The sequence below is a fragment of the Leucoraja erinacea genome, chromosome 5 (assembly GCF_028641065.1).
Source record: "Leucoraja erinacea ecotype New England chromosome 5, Leri_hhj_1, whole genome shotgun sequence".
NCBI lineage: Eukaryota > Metazoa > Chordata > Chondrichthyes > Rajiformes > Rajidae > Leucoraja > Leucoraja erinaceus.
This window is the reverse complement of record NC_073381.1, coordinates 95,338,877-95,357,250: the sequence shown is the minus strand read 5'-3', so window position 1 is coordinate 95,357,250 and position 18,374 is coordinate 95,338,877. Positions and strand designations below refer to the sequence as shown.

Sequence of the window (18,374 nt, the reverse complement as noted above, 5' to 3'; positions counted from 1 at the left end):
GGGTCTGACCCACTTGGCCGTCATTTACAAGACAGGCTGGTGACTGTCACGCAACTGTTGCGCGCATCATCATGCGTCCGCATAGCCGTCTGGAGCGAGTGACGTCATTTGAATACCCAGTTTATGATATTTACCCAGTTTATGATATTTATGGTGATTTTCTAAAATGTCCCAGTTTCTTGAGCGGTGCTAGCATTTGGAAAAACTGCAGATGTAATGCCCCTAGTCATAAAAAGAGGTGAATGAAAAGTAGGAAGCTGCAGACCAAATTAATCCGTGGGAAGGAACTGCAGATGCTGGTTTAAATTGAAGATAGACACAGAAAGCAGGAGTTACTCAGCGGGACTGGCAGCATCTCTGGAGAGAAGGAATGGGTGATGTTTCAGTCTGAAGAAGGGTCTCGACCCGAAACGTCACCCATTTGACCCGAAACGTCACCCTGTCCCACTTGGCCGTCATTTATGTGACAGGCTGGTGGCGTGCGAAGATTTCATGCAGCACAAAATCCTGGTGCGCTGCGCTAGACCACGCGCAACTCCACACTTCTCCACTCCATGCGCCCGTCCTGCGCTACCCACACGCTACCCACACGCTACCAGATCGCGTAAATCGCGCGCAAATGACGGCCAAGTGGGACAGGCCCTTTAGGCTTATGGTTAGGGGACCCATGATGACATTGAATGGTGGTGTAGGTTTAATGGACAGAATAGCCTCCTCCTATTTACTATCTTATTTTGTTCCTTTCAAATTAATTTGCGCTACAATTAGAAAACTGTTCAGTAATGAAACTTGGCAACAATAATATTCAAAACATCTGGGTTAATAATGCAAATTACCTGTGGCAGTTGTTTGGCAATATCTCCCCCAACAAAGACAGCCTCCAAATAAACCCACAAATTTTGAACTAAAAGCCACTGTTCTATTATAGTTGTGCACGCCGTCAGATTGTGCACCCAAGTCTGAATATCTTTCTTATAGTACGCATTATACCTGTAGGAGAAAATAATTATATTTAAACACAGGTTTTTGAGAGGCCTCGTTTTCAATGAAGAGGTTCAGGCAAAACTTGTCTGATTAATTTAACACATTAACACATCAGAATGCTACATAAAAGTAAATTACTGATATCACAGTTTGTTGCTTGTACCTATTGCTGAGTAAAGAGTTCAAGATCATTAAGCTGTCCTCCATCATTGTTATAATTTCTGCCGTTTCGATTCCTCTGAGCAGAAGTTCTCCACGACTTTTAAATGGAGCAAAGCTCAGGTTCTGATTGGTCCAGGTCTGCATCACCTGAGTCAACTTGGCCTCAATATCTTTCTCTTTCACAGAGCACACGCAAATATCCTGAAAGACAATACAAAGTTATATCAGCCACTATTACTTTCAGTAATTAGACTTACTAAATAGAAAATCAAATCATAACAGTAATTTCTTGATCAGCTGAGGAATCAGGAGTCTTGAGTGTTTTATTGTTACATGTCCCAGATAGAACAATGACATTCTTACTTGCAGCAGCACAACACAATATGTAAACATAGTACCCTGTAAACAATATAATACACCTCATTGATCCTTATAGTCTCTGTAATATAAGCTTGGAAGAAGTTGTAAAGAGCATTTATCTTTGGGAAAGCTGGACAATAGACAATAGGTGCAGGAGTAGGCCATTCCGCCCCTCGAGCCAGCACCGCCACTTACTGTGATCATGGCTGATCATTCACTATCAGCACCCCGTTCCTGCCTTCTCCCCATATCCCCCGACTCCACTATTTTTAAGAGCCCTATCTAGCCCTCTCCTGAAAGTATCCAGAGAACCAGCCTCCACCGCCCTCTTGAGGCAGAGAATTCCACAGACTCACAACTCTGTGTGAAAAAGTGCCTCCTCGTCTCTGTTCCAAATGGCTTACCCCTTATTCTTAAATAAATCAGATAATACCATACCTAAATACAATCGTCAAACTCGTACAATAGATAGATCAAAGGGAAAGATACGGAGTGCAGGATATAGTTCTCAGCATTGCAGCGTATCAGTTCCTTAGACGGCATAAATTTCAGCAGCATACAAGAGGCAGATTTTAGTGACTTTACTTAGCTCTAATATAAAATTGCGAATCACCTTTAGCAGTCCAATGTCTTTAATGGGGTAGAGGCGAATCGGACAGTACCCAAGCTGGGCGTTAGTGTTTCCTCACCATCTGATCAATACTTGGTTCTTATCAACATTTCCAAGACAAATACTCAAGGATTGGTACTGGGCCCATTGCTGTTTGTGGTTTATATCAACAATTTGGATGAGAATGAACAAGGCATGAATGAGCAAGTAAGTTTGCAGATTGTAGACCGCAAACATGATTATCAAAAATGATAGTAGGATTTTGATCAGCTGGGCAAGTGGGTGGAGGAATCGTAGATAGAGTTTAATTGCAGATAAGTACAAGGTGTGGCATTTTGCAAAGTCAAACCAGGGCAGGACTTCACAGTGAATGGTAGGGCTCTGGAGAGTGTGGTAGAGCAGAGGGATCTCGGAGTGTACGTATAAAGTTCCCTGAAAATGGTGCCACAGGAAGGGTTTCACTACATTGGCCTTCATCAGTCAGGGCATTGAGTAGAGAAGTTGAAATGTTATACAAGATGTTGTACAAAGTTGCACAACAGGCCACACTCATGGTATTGTGTTGAGTTTTGGTCATCCAGATATGTGGGATGTGATTAAGGTGGAAGAGTGCAGAGAATGTTTACGAGGATATTGCCAGGACTTGAGGGCCTGAGCTATAGTGAAAAGTTGGGCAGGCTAGGACTTTATTCCTTAGACCGCAGGAGGCTGAGGGGTGCTCTAATGGAGGTATTTAAGGTCATGAGAGTAATAGCTAGGGAGAATTCAGATTATTTTACCCAAAGTAGGTGAATCAAGAACAAGACCGGTTTAAGGGAAAGTGAGAGGAGAAAGATTTAATGGGAACCTGAGGGGGAAATTGTTTCACAGAGGGTAGTGGGTATATGGAACGAGCTGCCAGAGGAGGTAAATGAGGCAGTGTGAAAAAGGGTCTTGATCCAAAACTTCATGTCTCTATGTTCTTCAACAATGCTGCATGACCCACTGAGTTACTCCAGCATTTTGTGTATTTCCTTAGTTGAGGCTGGTACGATGACAGCATTTAAAAGACGTCATCCACGCTGTATGACTCTATGACCTGATAATTATGACTGCTGTGTGTAAGATGTTGCCATAAGCAATTTGTCTACCACATTTCTTAATTTCTCATATTTCCATACAACATAAGTATCCTTTCGGCCTACAGGGGGCTGCGTTCATCAGCAGCCTGCGTGTGTGGAGCAGACCAGCAAACAGCGCAGCACGTCATTTTCAACTGCGCTGTCCTCCACCCTCCTGGTGGAGGAGTAGACCACACAGCCCTCGACAACAGCACATTGAACTAGTTACAGTGCCTGGAGGGCGTTACGTAACTTCTGTTGCCTCAGGCGCAAGAAGAAGAAGCCTACTGAGCCTTTGCCTGGCCTCAAAGCATTTCTCTCATCTCTGCAGGTCAAGTCAAGTCAAATCACATTTATTTATATAGCAAATGTAAAAAACAACTCTTGTTGGCCAAAGTGCTTTACATTTGTATAAGAACAGTATAACAAACAAACTACATACATATAGCCCTCGCTCAGAGGACGTCAAGAAAGGCTTGGGAGTACAGATGGGTTTTTAGTCTTGACTTAAAGGAGTCGATGGAGGGGGCAGTTCTGATGGGAAGAGGGATGCTGGTCCACAGTCAAGGAGCTGCAACCGCAAAGGTGCGGTCGCCCCTGAGTTTATGTCTAGACCGCGGGATGTTCAGCAACCCCAAGTTGGCCGATCTGAGGGACCTGGAGGTGGAGTGGTGGGTGAGAAGACTTTTAATGTAGGTGGGGGCAAGCCCATCGAGGGCTTTGTAGACATGAAGTCTTATTTTCCCTAACATGCTCATCCCTACAGCCCCAATCCCCATGATAACAATTGTACAAGTAGGAGCAAGTTACACTCTTCATCTGGCTAATCTGTCACACAGTTTCCTACAGTATTTTAATGAGGACCGACTTTAACTCGAGGAGAACTACCTCATTTTCCATCTGCGCATTTTCAGACTTAGGAGTCAATATCAAATTCTACAGCTTCACTTTCTCCAGTAGTAACAGAACTGGTATTTCTGTCTTAGGTCATCTATTTTATATCTTGGCTCAGTTTGTCACTCATTAGCAAAGCCTAACATGTTGGGCAATTATGCAGTAAGCATGCAGGTACAGCAGGCAGTGAAGAAAGGTATTTGCATGTTTGCCTTCATAACAAGAGGATTTGAGTATAGGAGTAAAGAGGTTGTTCAGGGCCTTGGTGAGACCACAACTGGAGTATTGTGCGCAAAGAAAGCGAATGGTATGTTAGCTTTCATTGCAAAAGGATTTGAGTATAGGAGCAGGGAGGTTCTACTGCAGTTGTACAGGGTCTTGGTGAGACCACACCTGGAGTATTGTGTACAGTTTTGGTCTCCTAATCCGAGGAAGGACATTATTGCCATAGAGGGAGTGCAGAGACGGTTCACCAGACTGATTCCTGGGATGTCAGGACTGTCTTATGAAGAAAGACTGGATAGACTTGGTTTATACTCTCTAGAATTTAGGAGATTGAGAGGGGATCTTATAGAAACTTACAAAATTCTTAAGGGGTTGGACAGGCTAGATGCAGGAAGATTGTTCCCGATGTTAGGGAAGTCCAGGACAAGGGGTCATAGCTTAAGTATAAGGGGGAAATCCTTTAAAACCGAGATGAGAAGAACTTTTTTCACACAGAGAGTGGTGAATCTCTGGAACTCTCTGCCACAGAGGGTAGTTGAGGCCAGTTCATTGGCTATATTTAAGAGGGAGTTAGATGTGGCCCTTGTGGCTAAGGGGATCAGGGGGTATGGAGAGAAGGCAGGTACGGGATACTGAGTTGGATGATCAGCCATGATCATCTTGAATGGCGGTGCAGGCTCGAAGGGCCGAATGGCCTACTCCTGCACCTAATTTCTATGTTTCTATGTTTCGGTCTCCTAATTTGAGGAAGGACATCCTTGCTATTGAGGCAGTGCAGCGTCGGTTCACGAGGTTAATCCCCGGGATGGCGGGACTGTCATATGAGGAAAGATTGGAAAGACCAGGCTTGTATTCACTGGAATTTAGAAGGATGAGAGGATATCTTATAGAAATATATAAAATTATAAAAGGACTGGACAAGCTAGATGCAGGATAAATGTTCCCAATGTTGAGGGAGTCCAGAACCAGGGGCCACAGTCTAAGAATAAAGGGTAAGCCATTTAAAACTGAGATGAGAAAAAACATTTCCACCCAGAGAGTTGTGAATTTGTGGAATTATCTGCCACAGAAGGCAGAAGAGGCCAATTCACTGGATGGATTTAAAAGAGAGTTAGATAGAGCTCTTGGAGTTAACGGAGTCAAGGGATATGGTGAGAAGGCAGGCACAGGTTACTGATTGTGGATGATCAGCCATGATCACAATGAATGGCGGTGCTGGCTCGAAGGGCCAAATGGCCTACTCCTGCACCTATTTTCTATGTTTCTATGTAATTATATAGCTCTGGATTTTTAGAGATTTTTCATTCCTTTGTGTTCTTGCAGTAGAAACTCTCTGAGAGGTAGAGGAAGGGAGACAGGAAGGTATGTGGTTGTATGTTTTCTAATTGTTTTTTTCACTAATATCTTGTTTTTTTACAGTCTTTCTTTCAGAAATGAGTAATTTATGTATAATTGAAGTATAACTTGGGTGTTGTTTGATTCTATGTGCCTGTGATGCCACTGCAGCAAGATTATTCATTGTACCTTCTTAATATTCATTCTCCCCTCTCCAATCAGGCAAAGGTACAGAAGTGTGAAAACGCACACTTCCAGATTCAGGGACAGTTTCTTCCCAGCTGTTATCAGGCAACTGAACCATCCTACCACAACTAGAGAGCAGTGCTGAACTACTATCTACCTCATTGGTGGCCCTTGACTATCCTTGATCGGGCTTTGCTGGCTTTACCTTGCACTAAACACCATCCCCTTATCATCACTAAAATGGCTCGATTGTAATCACGTATTGTCTTTCTGCTGACTGGATAACACTCAACAACTTTTCACAGTACACATGAGAATAAACTACACTAAACTACCTGTATCTCACTGTACTTGTGCATATGCCAATAAATGACTTGATTTGACTTAAATGAGAAAATAATATGCGAGAATAGCGTAGAATGAGTGTAAAAGTGAATGCTTGATGGTTGACATGGACTAGGTGGATCGAAGGGCTTGTTTCCGTGCTGTATCATAGAAACATAGAAATATTGAAAAAGAGGTACATGTAGGCCATTTGGCCCTTCGAACCAGCACCGCCATTCAATATGATCATGGCTGATCATCTAAAATCAGTACCCTGTTCCTGCTTTGTCCCCATATCTCTTAATTCCTTTATGCCCAAGAGCTAAAGCCAACTCTATGTATGAATTAACGGAAAAGTAAAGGACCCTGAAGCTACAGAGAAGATGTTTCCTCTGGTGGGAAAATAATACCATTAAAAGTAGTAGGTTACAATTAAAGAGTAAGATTTTTTTTCCTGTTGATCTTTGAAACTCTCTGCTTCAAAGGGCAGCAGACGCAGAATCTGAATATCTATAAGGCAGAGGTAGACAGATACTGGAAAGGTTATAGTAGATTAATGGGCATGTGGGGTTGTAGTTACATTCAGATCAGCCCTGAACCGGGGTCAAGGAAAGAGCGTTCACGTCGCAGCCCTGTTTTCAACAATCTTTCCACCACCACGCACAAGAAGCGACATGAAGCGCAAGACAGACACCATTGTATGCAGATGCCGACAAGTGCGTTCAGCTCTGGCTGAACAACTTCTAATCTTGTGTGTGGACTCGACAAGAAGAAGCCTATTAACTATTGAACCTATTAAATGACAAAGCAAGCTTGAGCGGCCAAGTGGTCTTCTCTTGCACCTCAATCCTTTAACTAACATAGAAACATAGAAAATATTGCAGGAGTAGGCCATTCGTCCCTTCGAGCCTGCACCCCCATTCAATATGATCATGGCTGATCATCCAACTCAGTATCCCATCCCTGCCTTCTCTCCATACCCCCTGATCCCTTTAGCCACAAGGGCCACATCTAACTCCCTCTTAAATATAGCCAATGAACTGGCCTCAACTACCTTCTGTGGCAGAGAATTCCAGAGATTCACCACTCTCTGTGTAAAAAAATGATTTTCTCATCTCGGTCCTAAAAGACTTCCCCCTTATCCTTAAACTGTGACCCCTAGTTCTGGACTTCCCCGACATCGGGAACAATCTTCCTGTATCTAGCCTGTCCAACCCCTTAAGAATTTCTATAAGATCCCCCCTCAATCTTCTAAATTCTAGCGTGTACAAACCGAGTCTATCCAGTCTTTCTTCATATGAAAGTCCTGCCATCCCAGGAATCAGTCTGGTGAACCTTCTCTGTACTCCCTCTATGCCAAGAATGTCTTTCCTCAGATTAGGAGACCAAAACTGTACGCAATACTCCAGGTGTGGTCTCATCAAGACCATGTATGAAAGACTGGTGCAGAGGGCAGGGATTCAAGTTTCTGGATCATTGGGACTTCTTTTGGGGAAGGTGGGACCTGTACAGAAAGGATGGGTTGCACTTGAACTTGAGGGGGACCAATATCCTGGCGGGGAAATTTGCAAAGGCTACTGGGGAGACTTTAAACTAGAATGGTTGGGGCGAGGGACTCAAATAGAGAAAGCTAGTAGACAGAATGGGAGGCAGGAAGCAGAAAAGGGAAGCACTCGGGCACAAGAGGATTTAAAAGGTGTGAACTGGGACATTTTGTTTTATGGGAAGGATGTAGAAGAGAAATGGAGCACATTTAAACGGGAAATTTTAAGAGTACAGAATCTTTATGTTCCTGTTAGGTTGAAAGGAAACAGTAAAAAGTGGAAAGAGCCCTGGTTTTCAAGGGAAATTGGACATCTTGTTCGGAAAAAGAGGGACATCTACAATAATTATAGGCAGCATGAAGAAATTGAGGAGTATAAGGAATGTAAAAAGAATCTTAAGAAAGAAATTAGAAAAGCTAAAAGAAGACATGAGGTTGCTTTGGCAAGTAAGGTGAAAGTAAATCCAAAGGGTTTCTACAGCTATATAAATAGCAAAAGGATAACGAGGGATAAAATTGGTCCATTGGAGTGACAGAGTGGACAGCTATCTGCAGAGCCAAAAGAGATGGGGAAGATATTGAACAATTTATTTTCGTCGGTATTCACCAAGGAGAAGGATATTGAATTATGTGAGGTAATGGAAACTAGTAGAGTAGCTATGGATACTATGAGTTTCAAAGTAAAAGAAGTACTGACACTTTTGAAAAACATAAAAGTGGATAAGTCTCCAGGTCCTGACAGGATATTCCCTAGGACATTGAGGGAAGTTAGTGTAGAAATAGCCAGGGCTATGACAGAAATATTTCAAATGTCATTAGAAATGGGAATAGTCCCCGAGGATTGGCGTACTGCGCATGTTGTTCCATTGTTTAAAAAGGGTTCTAAGAGTAAACCTAGCAATTATAGGCCTGTTAGTTTGACTTCAGTGGTGGGCAAATTAATGGAAAAGATACTTAGAGATAATAAATGTAAGCATCTGGATAAACAGGGTCTGATTAGGAACAGTCAGCATGGATTTGTGCCTGGAAGGTCATGTTTGACTAATCTTCTTGAATTTTTTGAAGAGGTTACTAGGGAAATTCACGAGGGTAAAGCAGTGGATGTTGTCTATATGGACTTTAGTAAGGCCTTTGACAAGGTTCCTCATGGAAGGTTGGTTATGAAGGTTCAACTGTTGGATATAAATGCAGGAGTAGCAAAATGTGGCTGAATGGGAGAAGCCAGAGGGTAATGGTGGATGGTTGTTTGTCGGGTTGGAGGCAGGTGACTAGTGGGGTGCCTCAGGGATCTGTGTTGGGTCCTTTGTTGTTTGTCATGTACATCAATGATCTGGATGAAGGTGTGGTAAATTGGATTAGTAAGTATGCAGATGATACCAAGATAGGGGGTGTTGTGGATAATGAAGAGGATTTCCAAAGGCTACAGTGATTTAGGCCATTTGGAAGAATGGGCTGAAAGATGGCAGATGGAGTTTAATGCTGATAAATGTGAGGTGCTACACCTTGGCAGGACAAATCAAAATAGGACGTACATGGTAAATGGTAGGGAATTGAAGAATACAGTTGAACAGAGGGATCTGGGAATAACCGTGCATAGTTCCTTGAAGGTGGAATCTCATATAGATAGGGTGGTAAAGAAAGCTTTTGGTATGCTAGCCTTTATAAATCAGAGCATTGAGTATAGAAGCTGGGATGTAATGTTAAAATTGTACAAGGCATTGGTGAGACCAAATCTGGAGTATGGTGTACAATTTTGGTCGCCCAATTATAGGAAGGATGTCAACAAAATAGAGAGAGTACAGAGGAGAGTTTACTAGAATGTTGCCTGGGTTTCAACAACTAAGTTACAGAGAAAGGTTGAATAAGTTAGGTCTTTATTCTCTGGAGCGCGGAAGGTTAAGGGGGACTTGATAGAGGTCTTTAAAATGATGAGGGGGATAGACAGAGTTGATGTGGATCAGCTTTTCCCTTTGAGAATAGGGAAGATTCAAACAAGAGGACATTACTTCAGAATTAAGGGACAGAAGTTTAGGGGTAACATGAGGGGGAACTTCTTTACCCAGAGAGTGGTAGCGTTGTGGAATGAGCTTCCAGTGGAAGTGGTGGAGGCTGGTTCGTTGGTATCATTTAAAAATAAATTGGATAGGCATATGGATGAGAAGGGAATGGAGGGTTATGGTATGAGTGCAGGCAGGTGGGACTAAGGGAAAAAAGTTGTTCGGCACGGACTTGTAGGGCCGAGATGGCCTGTTTCCATGCTGTAATTGTTATATGGTTTGTTATTTATACAGCTGCAGTAGAACCTCCCTGCTCTTATACTCAAATCCTTTTGCTATGAATAAGGTACCGTTTGGTAAGCTTGTCTGGAATATTAGATCACGTGAGATCCAGGGTGAGCTAACAAATTGGATACAAAATTTACTTGAAGATAAGAGACAGAGGGTGATGGTAGAGAGTTGTTTTTCAGGTGAGGTCTCTAAAGACAAATGTGCCACAGGGATCCGTATTGAGTTCATTGTTGTTTGTTATGTATGTAACGATTTGGATTGAATATAGGGTGGCATGGTTCGGAAATGTGTGAATGGTATTAAAATTGTTGGTATAGTAGACAGTGAAGAAGATTGTCGAAAATAACATAGGGATCTTGATGACAATGGGGAGAGGAATGGCAGATGGAGTATAATTAAAAAAAAGGGCGGGTGTTGACTTGCAAACCAGGGCAGGACTTGCACAGTAAATGGTAAGGTTCTTGAGAGTGTTGTAGAACAGAGAGGCCTGGGGGTGCAGATACATAGTTCTATGAAAGTGGTGACACAGGTAGACAGGGTAATGAAGAAGATGTTAGGCTACTCAACAAAAGAATTAAGATGTCATATCTATATTATTAAAACTCTGTTCTTGACCGGTTTCGGCGATCTGTGCTGCGATTTCTGAGAGAACGCCGCCACCTACGGCCGTTATTTTTGGCCACCTCGCTCAGAGCCCCCCTCCGCCACATGTGTGCCAAGGATTTTTCCAGTCGATGAAAAATGGCAGATATTAATGATTTTACAAAATTCCCCATTCTCTCTGCTGCCCCCGCTGGCGGCAGGGGGGGTGGACTATAAAACCAGGAAGTGGTGTGCCTCAATTAGTCTGCAAGCTGGAGGAAGGCAGAGGGTCACGTTTCTCTGAGCTGTGAATAACACTGAACACATGTCCACACAACTGTGAGTAAGTACCCTTAATGTGGTTTGAAAATGAAAATATAGTTAAAGTAAAAAAGCACTGCCTGCAAATGATTGTTTGGGGGTTTTGGGTAGAAATAAAAAGGCACTCTTTCTCCCCCCCCCCTCTCCTCTCTCCTCCTCTCCTCTCTCCTCTCTCTCCCCCCCCCTCTCTCCTCCTCCCCCCCCCCCTCTCCCCCCCCTCCCCTCCCCCCCCCTCTCCCCCTCCTCTCCTCTCCCCCCCTCTCCTCTTACCCCCCTCCCCTCTTACCCCCCTCCTCTCCTCCTCCCCCCCCCTCTCCTCTCCCCCTCTCCTCTCCTCCTCCTCCTCCCCCCTCTGCTCTCCCCCCCTCTCCTCTCCCCCCCCCTCCACCATCCCAGCTCCCCACCTCTCCCCCTCCCTTCACCTCTCCCCCTCACTCTCACCCTCTCTCTCACTCCTCCCCTCCACCCCCCCACCTTTCCCCTCTCACCCACCCTCCCTCTTCTCCTCCTCACCACCCTCTCCTCCCTCTTGCCCCTCTCTCTGTGTCTCTGCCCCTACTCTCTCTGCCCTCACTCTCAACCCCCCCCCCCCCCTCCTCCCCCAACCCTCTCTAGATGTGACTGCAAGTTGGGGGCTATGCATCAGTAGATAGGGTGGTTATGGGGTAAAAGGAGCAAATTAATAATATTAATATAATATCAAGGGGGTTAATTAGCGTGAGTGCGGGGGGGGATAGTTAGTGTGTGTGACGCTGCATGCCGCCTCCCCCCCACAACCACACGTTGGGGGAACAGACCCAACGGGTCTGCACTTTGTCTAGTATATATAGTAAAGACAAACTGGTCTACAAATGTGATCATGTCTCATATCCACAATCAGTACCCCGTTCCTGCCTTCTCGCCATAACCCCTGACTCCGCTCTCTTTAAGAGCTCTATCTTGAAAGCATCCAGAGAATTGGCCTCCAATGCCTTCTGAGGCAGAAAATTCCATAGATTCACAACCTTCTTGGAGGTAGTGATCATAATATGATTAGTTTTAATCTGCAATTTGAGAAGGAGAAGGTTAAATCGGAAGTGTCAGTGATGCAGTTGAACAAAGGGGGCTATGAAGGCATGAGAGAGGAGCTGGCCAAGGTAGACTGGAAAGGGATCCTAGCAGGAATGACGGTGGAACAGCAATGGCAGAGATTTCTGGGCATAATCCGGATGACGCAGGACCATTTCATTCCTAAAAGGAAGAAAGATTCTAAGGGGAGTAGGAGGCAACCGTGGCTGATAAGAGAAGTTAGGGATAGAATAAAACTGAAAGAAAAGATGTATAGCACAGCAAAGAGTAGCCGGAAGCCAGAGGATTGGGAAACTTTCATAGGACAACAGAAGGAAATTAAACTGGCAATACGGGCTGAAAAGATGAAGTACGAGGGGAAGTTGGCCAGGAGTATAAAGAAGGACAGTAAAAGCTTTAGATATGTTAAGGAAAAAAGAATAGCAAAGTCAAATGTGGGTCCCTTGAAGGCAGACACGGGTGAAATTATTATGGGTAACAAGGAAATGGCAGAAGAGTTGAACAGGCACTTCGGATCTGTCTTCACTAAGGAAGACACAAACAATCTCCCAGAAGTACTGGAGGACAGAGGATCTAAGGGGGTAGAGGAACTGAAATAAATTTTCATTAGGCGAGAAATAATATTGAGTAGGCTAATGGGACTGAAGGATGATAAATCCCCTGGGCCTGATGGTCTGCATCCCAGGGTCCTCAGGGATGTGGCTCGAGAAATAGTGGACGCTTTTCCAATGTTCAATAGATTCAGGATCAGTTCCTGTGGATTGGAGGATAGCTAATGTTATCCCACGTTTCAAAAAAGGAGTGAGAGAGAAAACGTGGAATTACAGACCAGTTAGCCTGACTTCGGTGGTGGGAAAAATCCTGGAGTAAATTATTAAAGAGGTAATAATGGGGCATTTGGATAGCAGTAAAAGGATTAGTCCAAGTCAACATGGATTTATGAAAGAGAAATCATGCTTGACTAATCTTCTGGAATTTTTTGAGGATGCGACAAGTAAAATGGATGAAGGGGAGCCAGTGGATGTAGTGTATCTAGACTTTCAGAAAGCCTTTGATAAGATCCTGAACGGGAGACTGGTGACTAAAATTGGTTGGCAGACCAGAAGCAAAGAGTAGGAGTGAACAGGTCCTTTTCAGAATGGCAGGCAGTGGCGAGTGAAGTGCCACAAAGCTCGGTGTTGTGGCCGCAACTATTTGCCATATATATTAATGATTTGGAAGAGGGAATTAGGAGCAACACTAGCAAGTTTGCAGATGACACAAAGCTGGGTGGCAGTGTGAACTGTGAGGAGAATGTTAGGAGGTTGCAGGGTGACCTGGACAGGTTGAGTGAGTGGGCAGATGCGTGGCAGATGCAGTATAATATAGATAAATGTGAGGTTATCCACATTGGCGGTAAAAACAAGGGGGCAGTTTATTATGTCAATGGGGTTAGGTTAGGTAAGGGTCCCTTGTCCCTTCTAAACTCCAGAGTATACAAGCCCAGTCGCTCAATTCTATCAACATATGACAGTCCTGTCATCCCAGGAATTAACCTCGTGAACCTATGTATGCTGCACTCCCTCAATAGCAAGAATGTCCTTCCTCAAATTTGGAGACCAAAACACCACACAATACTCCAGGTATGGTCTCATTAGGGCCATGTACAACTGCAGAAGAACCTCTTTGCTCCTATACTCAACACTTCTTGTTATGAAGGCCAACATGCCATTCGCTTTCTTCACTGCCTGTTGTACCTGCATCTCATAATTACACATCTATCAAGTCTCCCCTCAGTCCCCAACACTCTAGAGAAAGCAAGTATATTTTTAATCTCTGCCTATAGCTAATACTGTCTAATGCAGACAGCATTCTGATGAGTTTCTTCTGCACTCTCTCCAATGCCACCATATCCTTCCTCTACACAACATTCCAAACGGAGCCCAACAAAAGTTCTATAAACATAACTTTGAGTTTCGATTAGTTTATTGTCACGTGCACCTAGGTACGGTGAAAAGCTTTTGTTGCATGCTAACCAGTCAACAGAAAGACTATACATGATTACAATCGAGCCATTTACAGTGTATATGATACAGGATAAGGGAATAACGTTTAGTGCAAGGTAAAGCCAGCAAAGTCCGATCATGGATAGTCCGAGGGTCACCAAAGAGGTAGATAGTAGTTCAGCACTGCCCTCTGGTTGTGGTAGGATGATTCAGTTGCCTGATAACTACTGAGAAGAAAGTGTCCATGAATCTGGAGGTGTGTGTTTTAACACTTCTATAACTTTTGCCTGATGGGAGAGGGGAGCAGAGGGAGTGGCCAGGGTGCAACTCATCCTTGATTATGCTGTTGGCGATGCCAAGGCAGAGGGAAGTATAAATGGAGTCAATAGAAGGGAGGTTGGTTTGTGTGATGGTCTGGGCTGCATCCACAATTCTCTGCAATTACCTGCGGTCTTGGATGGAGCGTCGAGACCCTCCTTCAGCAGGAAGAAGAAAGGAAGTGGTGGAGACTGATGTGTGGGCGGCAAAATATGAGGTAATTGGATGTAAACTCCCCAAGCAAAATATGAGGTGCTGCTCCTCCAATTTGCGGTGAGACTCACTCTGGCCATGGAGGAGGCCAAGGACAGAAAGGTTGAATTCGGAATGCGAGGGAGAGTTGAAGTGCTAGGCCACCGGGAGATCAGGTTGGTTAATGCCAACCGAGCGGAGGTGTTAGGCGAAGCGATCGGCAAGGCTGCGATTGCCATAAACCTTCTTTATCACACTACATACTTGAGTTGCCACTTTTAGTGAGCCATGGACTTAGACCACAAGATCTCATCTGTACATCAATGCTGTTAAGGATCTTGCCATTACCAATATAAATTCCCCTTGCATTTGACATCGCAAAGTCCAAACATCAGATACTGTATGTGCTAGGATTAAACTTCATCAGCCATTTCTCTGCCCATTTCTGTAGCTGATTTGTACCTATGTACTTTGTTAACCTTCGTCACTGTCCACAACTCCACCAATGTTGGTATCCTCTGCAAATTTACTTACCAGCCTATCTACTATACATCCACTGAAACAGCTGTCACCTGGCCAGGTTTGTTTCCCAGTTCTGCCTCACCTTGTCTCCTTCCCCACCTTCTCTCTCTCCCCTATTTTTTTCTCTCTCTTTCTTTCAGTTCCTCTTCTCTCTTGAAACAATTAAAGAGGATGATTGGGGAAATCCTAGATCTATTGTAGCATTGCTGGTAGAGTTGTTGCTTAACAGTGCAAGTAACCTAGGTTTGAATCTAATCCCAGGTGCTGTCTGTGTGGAGTTTGCACGTTATCCCTGTGCATGTGTGGGTTCACTGCGGGTGTTCCGGTTTCCTCCCACATTCCAAAGATGAGAGGATTTGTAGGTTAATTTGGCGCTGTAAATTGCCCATAGGGAGTAGATGAGAGGAACATAGAACTAATGTGAAGGGGTGATTAATAGTCGTGTGGATTTAATGGGCCAAAGGGCTTATTGCCATGATGTTTCTCTAAAATGAACTGCTTTGAGGTTTTTCACTCTTGCTGGAGGAGGCAGGATCAAGGGACAATAGTAGCCATGGACTTTCTTTGTACTTGTACTCTATGTACTTGTTATGAAGTTGTAGTGTTAGATATATCAATAGACATAGCTGATGTGTAGGAAGGAACTGCAGGTGCTGGTTTAAAACAAAATACTGCAACACAAAATGCTGGAGTAACTCAGCAGGTCAAGTAGCATTTCTGAAGAGAAGTTCTGGGTGACTTTTCGGGTCGAGACTTTTCTTCAGCCCAGTCAGGGGAAAGGGAAATAAGAGACATAAACAGTGATGCAGAGAGATACAGAACAAATGAATGAAAGATATGCAAAAATGTAATAATGATAAAGCATACAGGCCATTGTTAGCAGTTAACTAGGTGGTTGTATGAAGATTTCTGGACGTAGTAATGTAATTTTGCTTTCATATTTTTTGTCATGCCTTGTTATACTTCAAAATTATCTTTAGGGAAGCAAATTTTGGTCAGAAAATTTGGGAAGAAGCTTTGACTTAATAGTCAGAGCTCGAGGTGGGTACCATTTGCCAAACATGTGAAAGCATTTCCCACATCTACAGATAATTTGCCACAAAGTATGTGCAAATAAATGACACAGGGAAGGAGAGAATTCAAAGGTCAAAAAAGTAACGGAAGTCATTGGAAACAGATGAACATGTGAATTTAAAAATAGCGTAATAAATTTCCATATATTCCACAATGGTTTATTGTTATGAGAAAAACGAAGGAAATTGGTTTCACTGGAAGCGATTGAACTTAAACTTAGCTAAACAAATACTGGAATATCAATAAACAGGAGCACACAGTCAGTATCATGGAAATCTGACCTTATATTCATTGAAGAACCAACTGTTTTTACATTGTTTGCTTTATATTTTCTGCATCAAACTAACTGACACCGGAAATAGTCAAGTGAATTTTTTGTTTTTCAATGGAACTAGAGATAGTCTCTGAATTATAAACATTCCAGAAGCGCTCATATTAGAATAACAAATTAAAAGTAGAACATTAATGTAAGAGCAGTGGTAGCTGTGAGGTAGTTTTGAATCGGGCTGCACAGATGCTAAATTTTACAAAGAATACAAAAGAACAAATGTATAGGAAGGAACTGCGGATGTTGGTTTAAACTGAAGATAGACACAAAATGCTGGAGTAACTCAGCGGGTCAGGCAGCATCTCTGGAGAGGAGGAATAGGTGGCGTTTTGGGTCGAGACTCTTCTTCAGACCAATGTCAGGGGAGAGGGAGATGTACGTAGATAAGGAAGTGTAAATTGTGAAAACAGGATAAAGGGAATGGAGATCAAGGAAAATGTAGAATAGATCATTGTTAGCTAGGAGAAGGTAACAACAAAATAAACAGAGATAAAATGTAGTCAGAGACAGTGAGACTGGTCGGAGAAATGGGATGGGGGAGGGATGGAGAGAGAGGGAAAACAAGGGTTACTTGAAGTTAGATAAGTCAATGTTCATACCGCTGGGGTGTGATGCCATGTAATGTAAAGAATGAGGACATTCTGGTATTGAACACCTCATCTTGGGCGCAACTGGCAGACGGTGGAATTGGGAGTAGGGGATAGAGGAGGTAAGAAGAATTGGGAGTAGGGGTTAGAGACTAATAATTCCAAACTATACATTAAAAAAGAATGAATAAGGATAAAGCATCCATGGATGAAAATGATGTCAGGCAGACTTAATAAGGCGACCAAAATGAGCAGGATTTAAAACCGGCTTCTAATCACAACTGATCAAGACCATTGTGTAGGAAAGAACTGCAGATGTTGGTTTAAGCTGAAGACAGCCACAAAATGCTGGAGTAACTCAGCGAGATAGAAAGCATCTCCGGAGAAAAGGAATAGGTGACGTTTTGGGTCAAGACCCTTCTGAAGACTGAGAGTAAGGGAAAAGGGAAACGAGTGATATACTGTAGGTATTCAAAACTGTTCAAAACTATTTCTGCATACATTGGCTGATACTGACAAATAGCGTAATATACCTCAATATCGTCTTTAAACTGAAGCAGTGGAGCATCCATGACATTTTTCAGGGTGAATGATTCTGACGTCACATCAAATTTATGTCGTGTTACTGCAGATATCCGTTCCCAGTGTCTAAGTTGTATTGATTTGCTGGACATCATTTCCAGGAGAGGACAAGATTCACTGAAATCATCTATTTTCTTCTTCAGATCCAGAAACGCCTGCCATTCCTTCAAGCCTTTGGGCAGCCGACGGCACCTAGAAATAAAGGAATGATTCACCGAACAGAAATAAATCCATATCAGTAAACGAAGACAGCAGCAACACCAATAACACCAATAGTCAACAAAATAGAGAGAGTACAGAGGAGATTTACTAGAATGTTGCCTGGGTTTCAGCAACTAAGTTACAGAGAAAGGTTGAACAAGTTAGGGCTTTATTCTTTGGAGCGCAGAAGGTTAAGGGGGGGACTTGATAGAGGTTTTTAAAATGATGAGAGGGATAGACAGAGTTGACGTGGAAAAGCTTTTCCCACTGAGAGTAGGGAAGATTCAAACAAGGGGACATGACTTGAGAATTAAGGGACTGAAGTTTAGGGGTAACATGAAGGGGAACTTCTTTACTCAGAGAGTGGTAGCTGTGTGGAATGAGCTTCCAGTGAAGGTGGTGGAGGCAGGTTCGTTTTTATCATTTAAAAATAAAAATTGGATAGTTATATGGATGGGAAGGGAATGGAGGGTTATGGTCTGAGCGCAGGTATATGAGACTAGGGGAGAATACGTGTTCGGCACGGACTAGAAGAGTCGAGATGGCCTGTTTCCGTGCTGTAATTGTTATATGGTTATATGGTTATATGGTTAATAAAGACAG

At 43.3% G+C, this 18,374-nt stretch overlaps 1 protein-coding gene across 1 annotated transcript in view; it reads right to left on the bottom strand.

Moving 5' to 3' along the window:
* Positions 1-18,374, bottom strand: part of LOC129697689 (dynein axonemal heavy chain 8-like) — a 474,747-nt gene that overhangs the window by 261,257 nt on the left and 195,116 nt on the right. The window contains exons 36-38 of the mRNA XM_055636398.1: positions 17,522-17,762; positions 1,148-1,347; positions 837-990 (exon numbers count right to left, since the gene is read on the bottom strand). Coding sequence (XP_055492373.1) covers positions 837-990; positions 1,148-1,347; positions 17,522-17,762 — 595 coding nt within the window. The remainder of the gene's footprint in view (positions 1-836; positions 991-1,147; positions 1,348-17,521; positions 17,763-18,374) is intronic.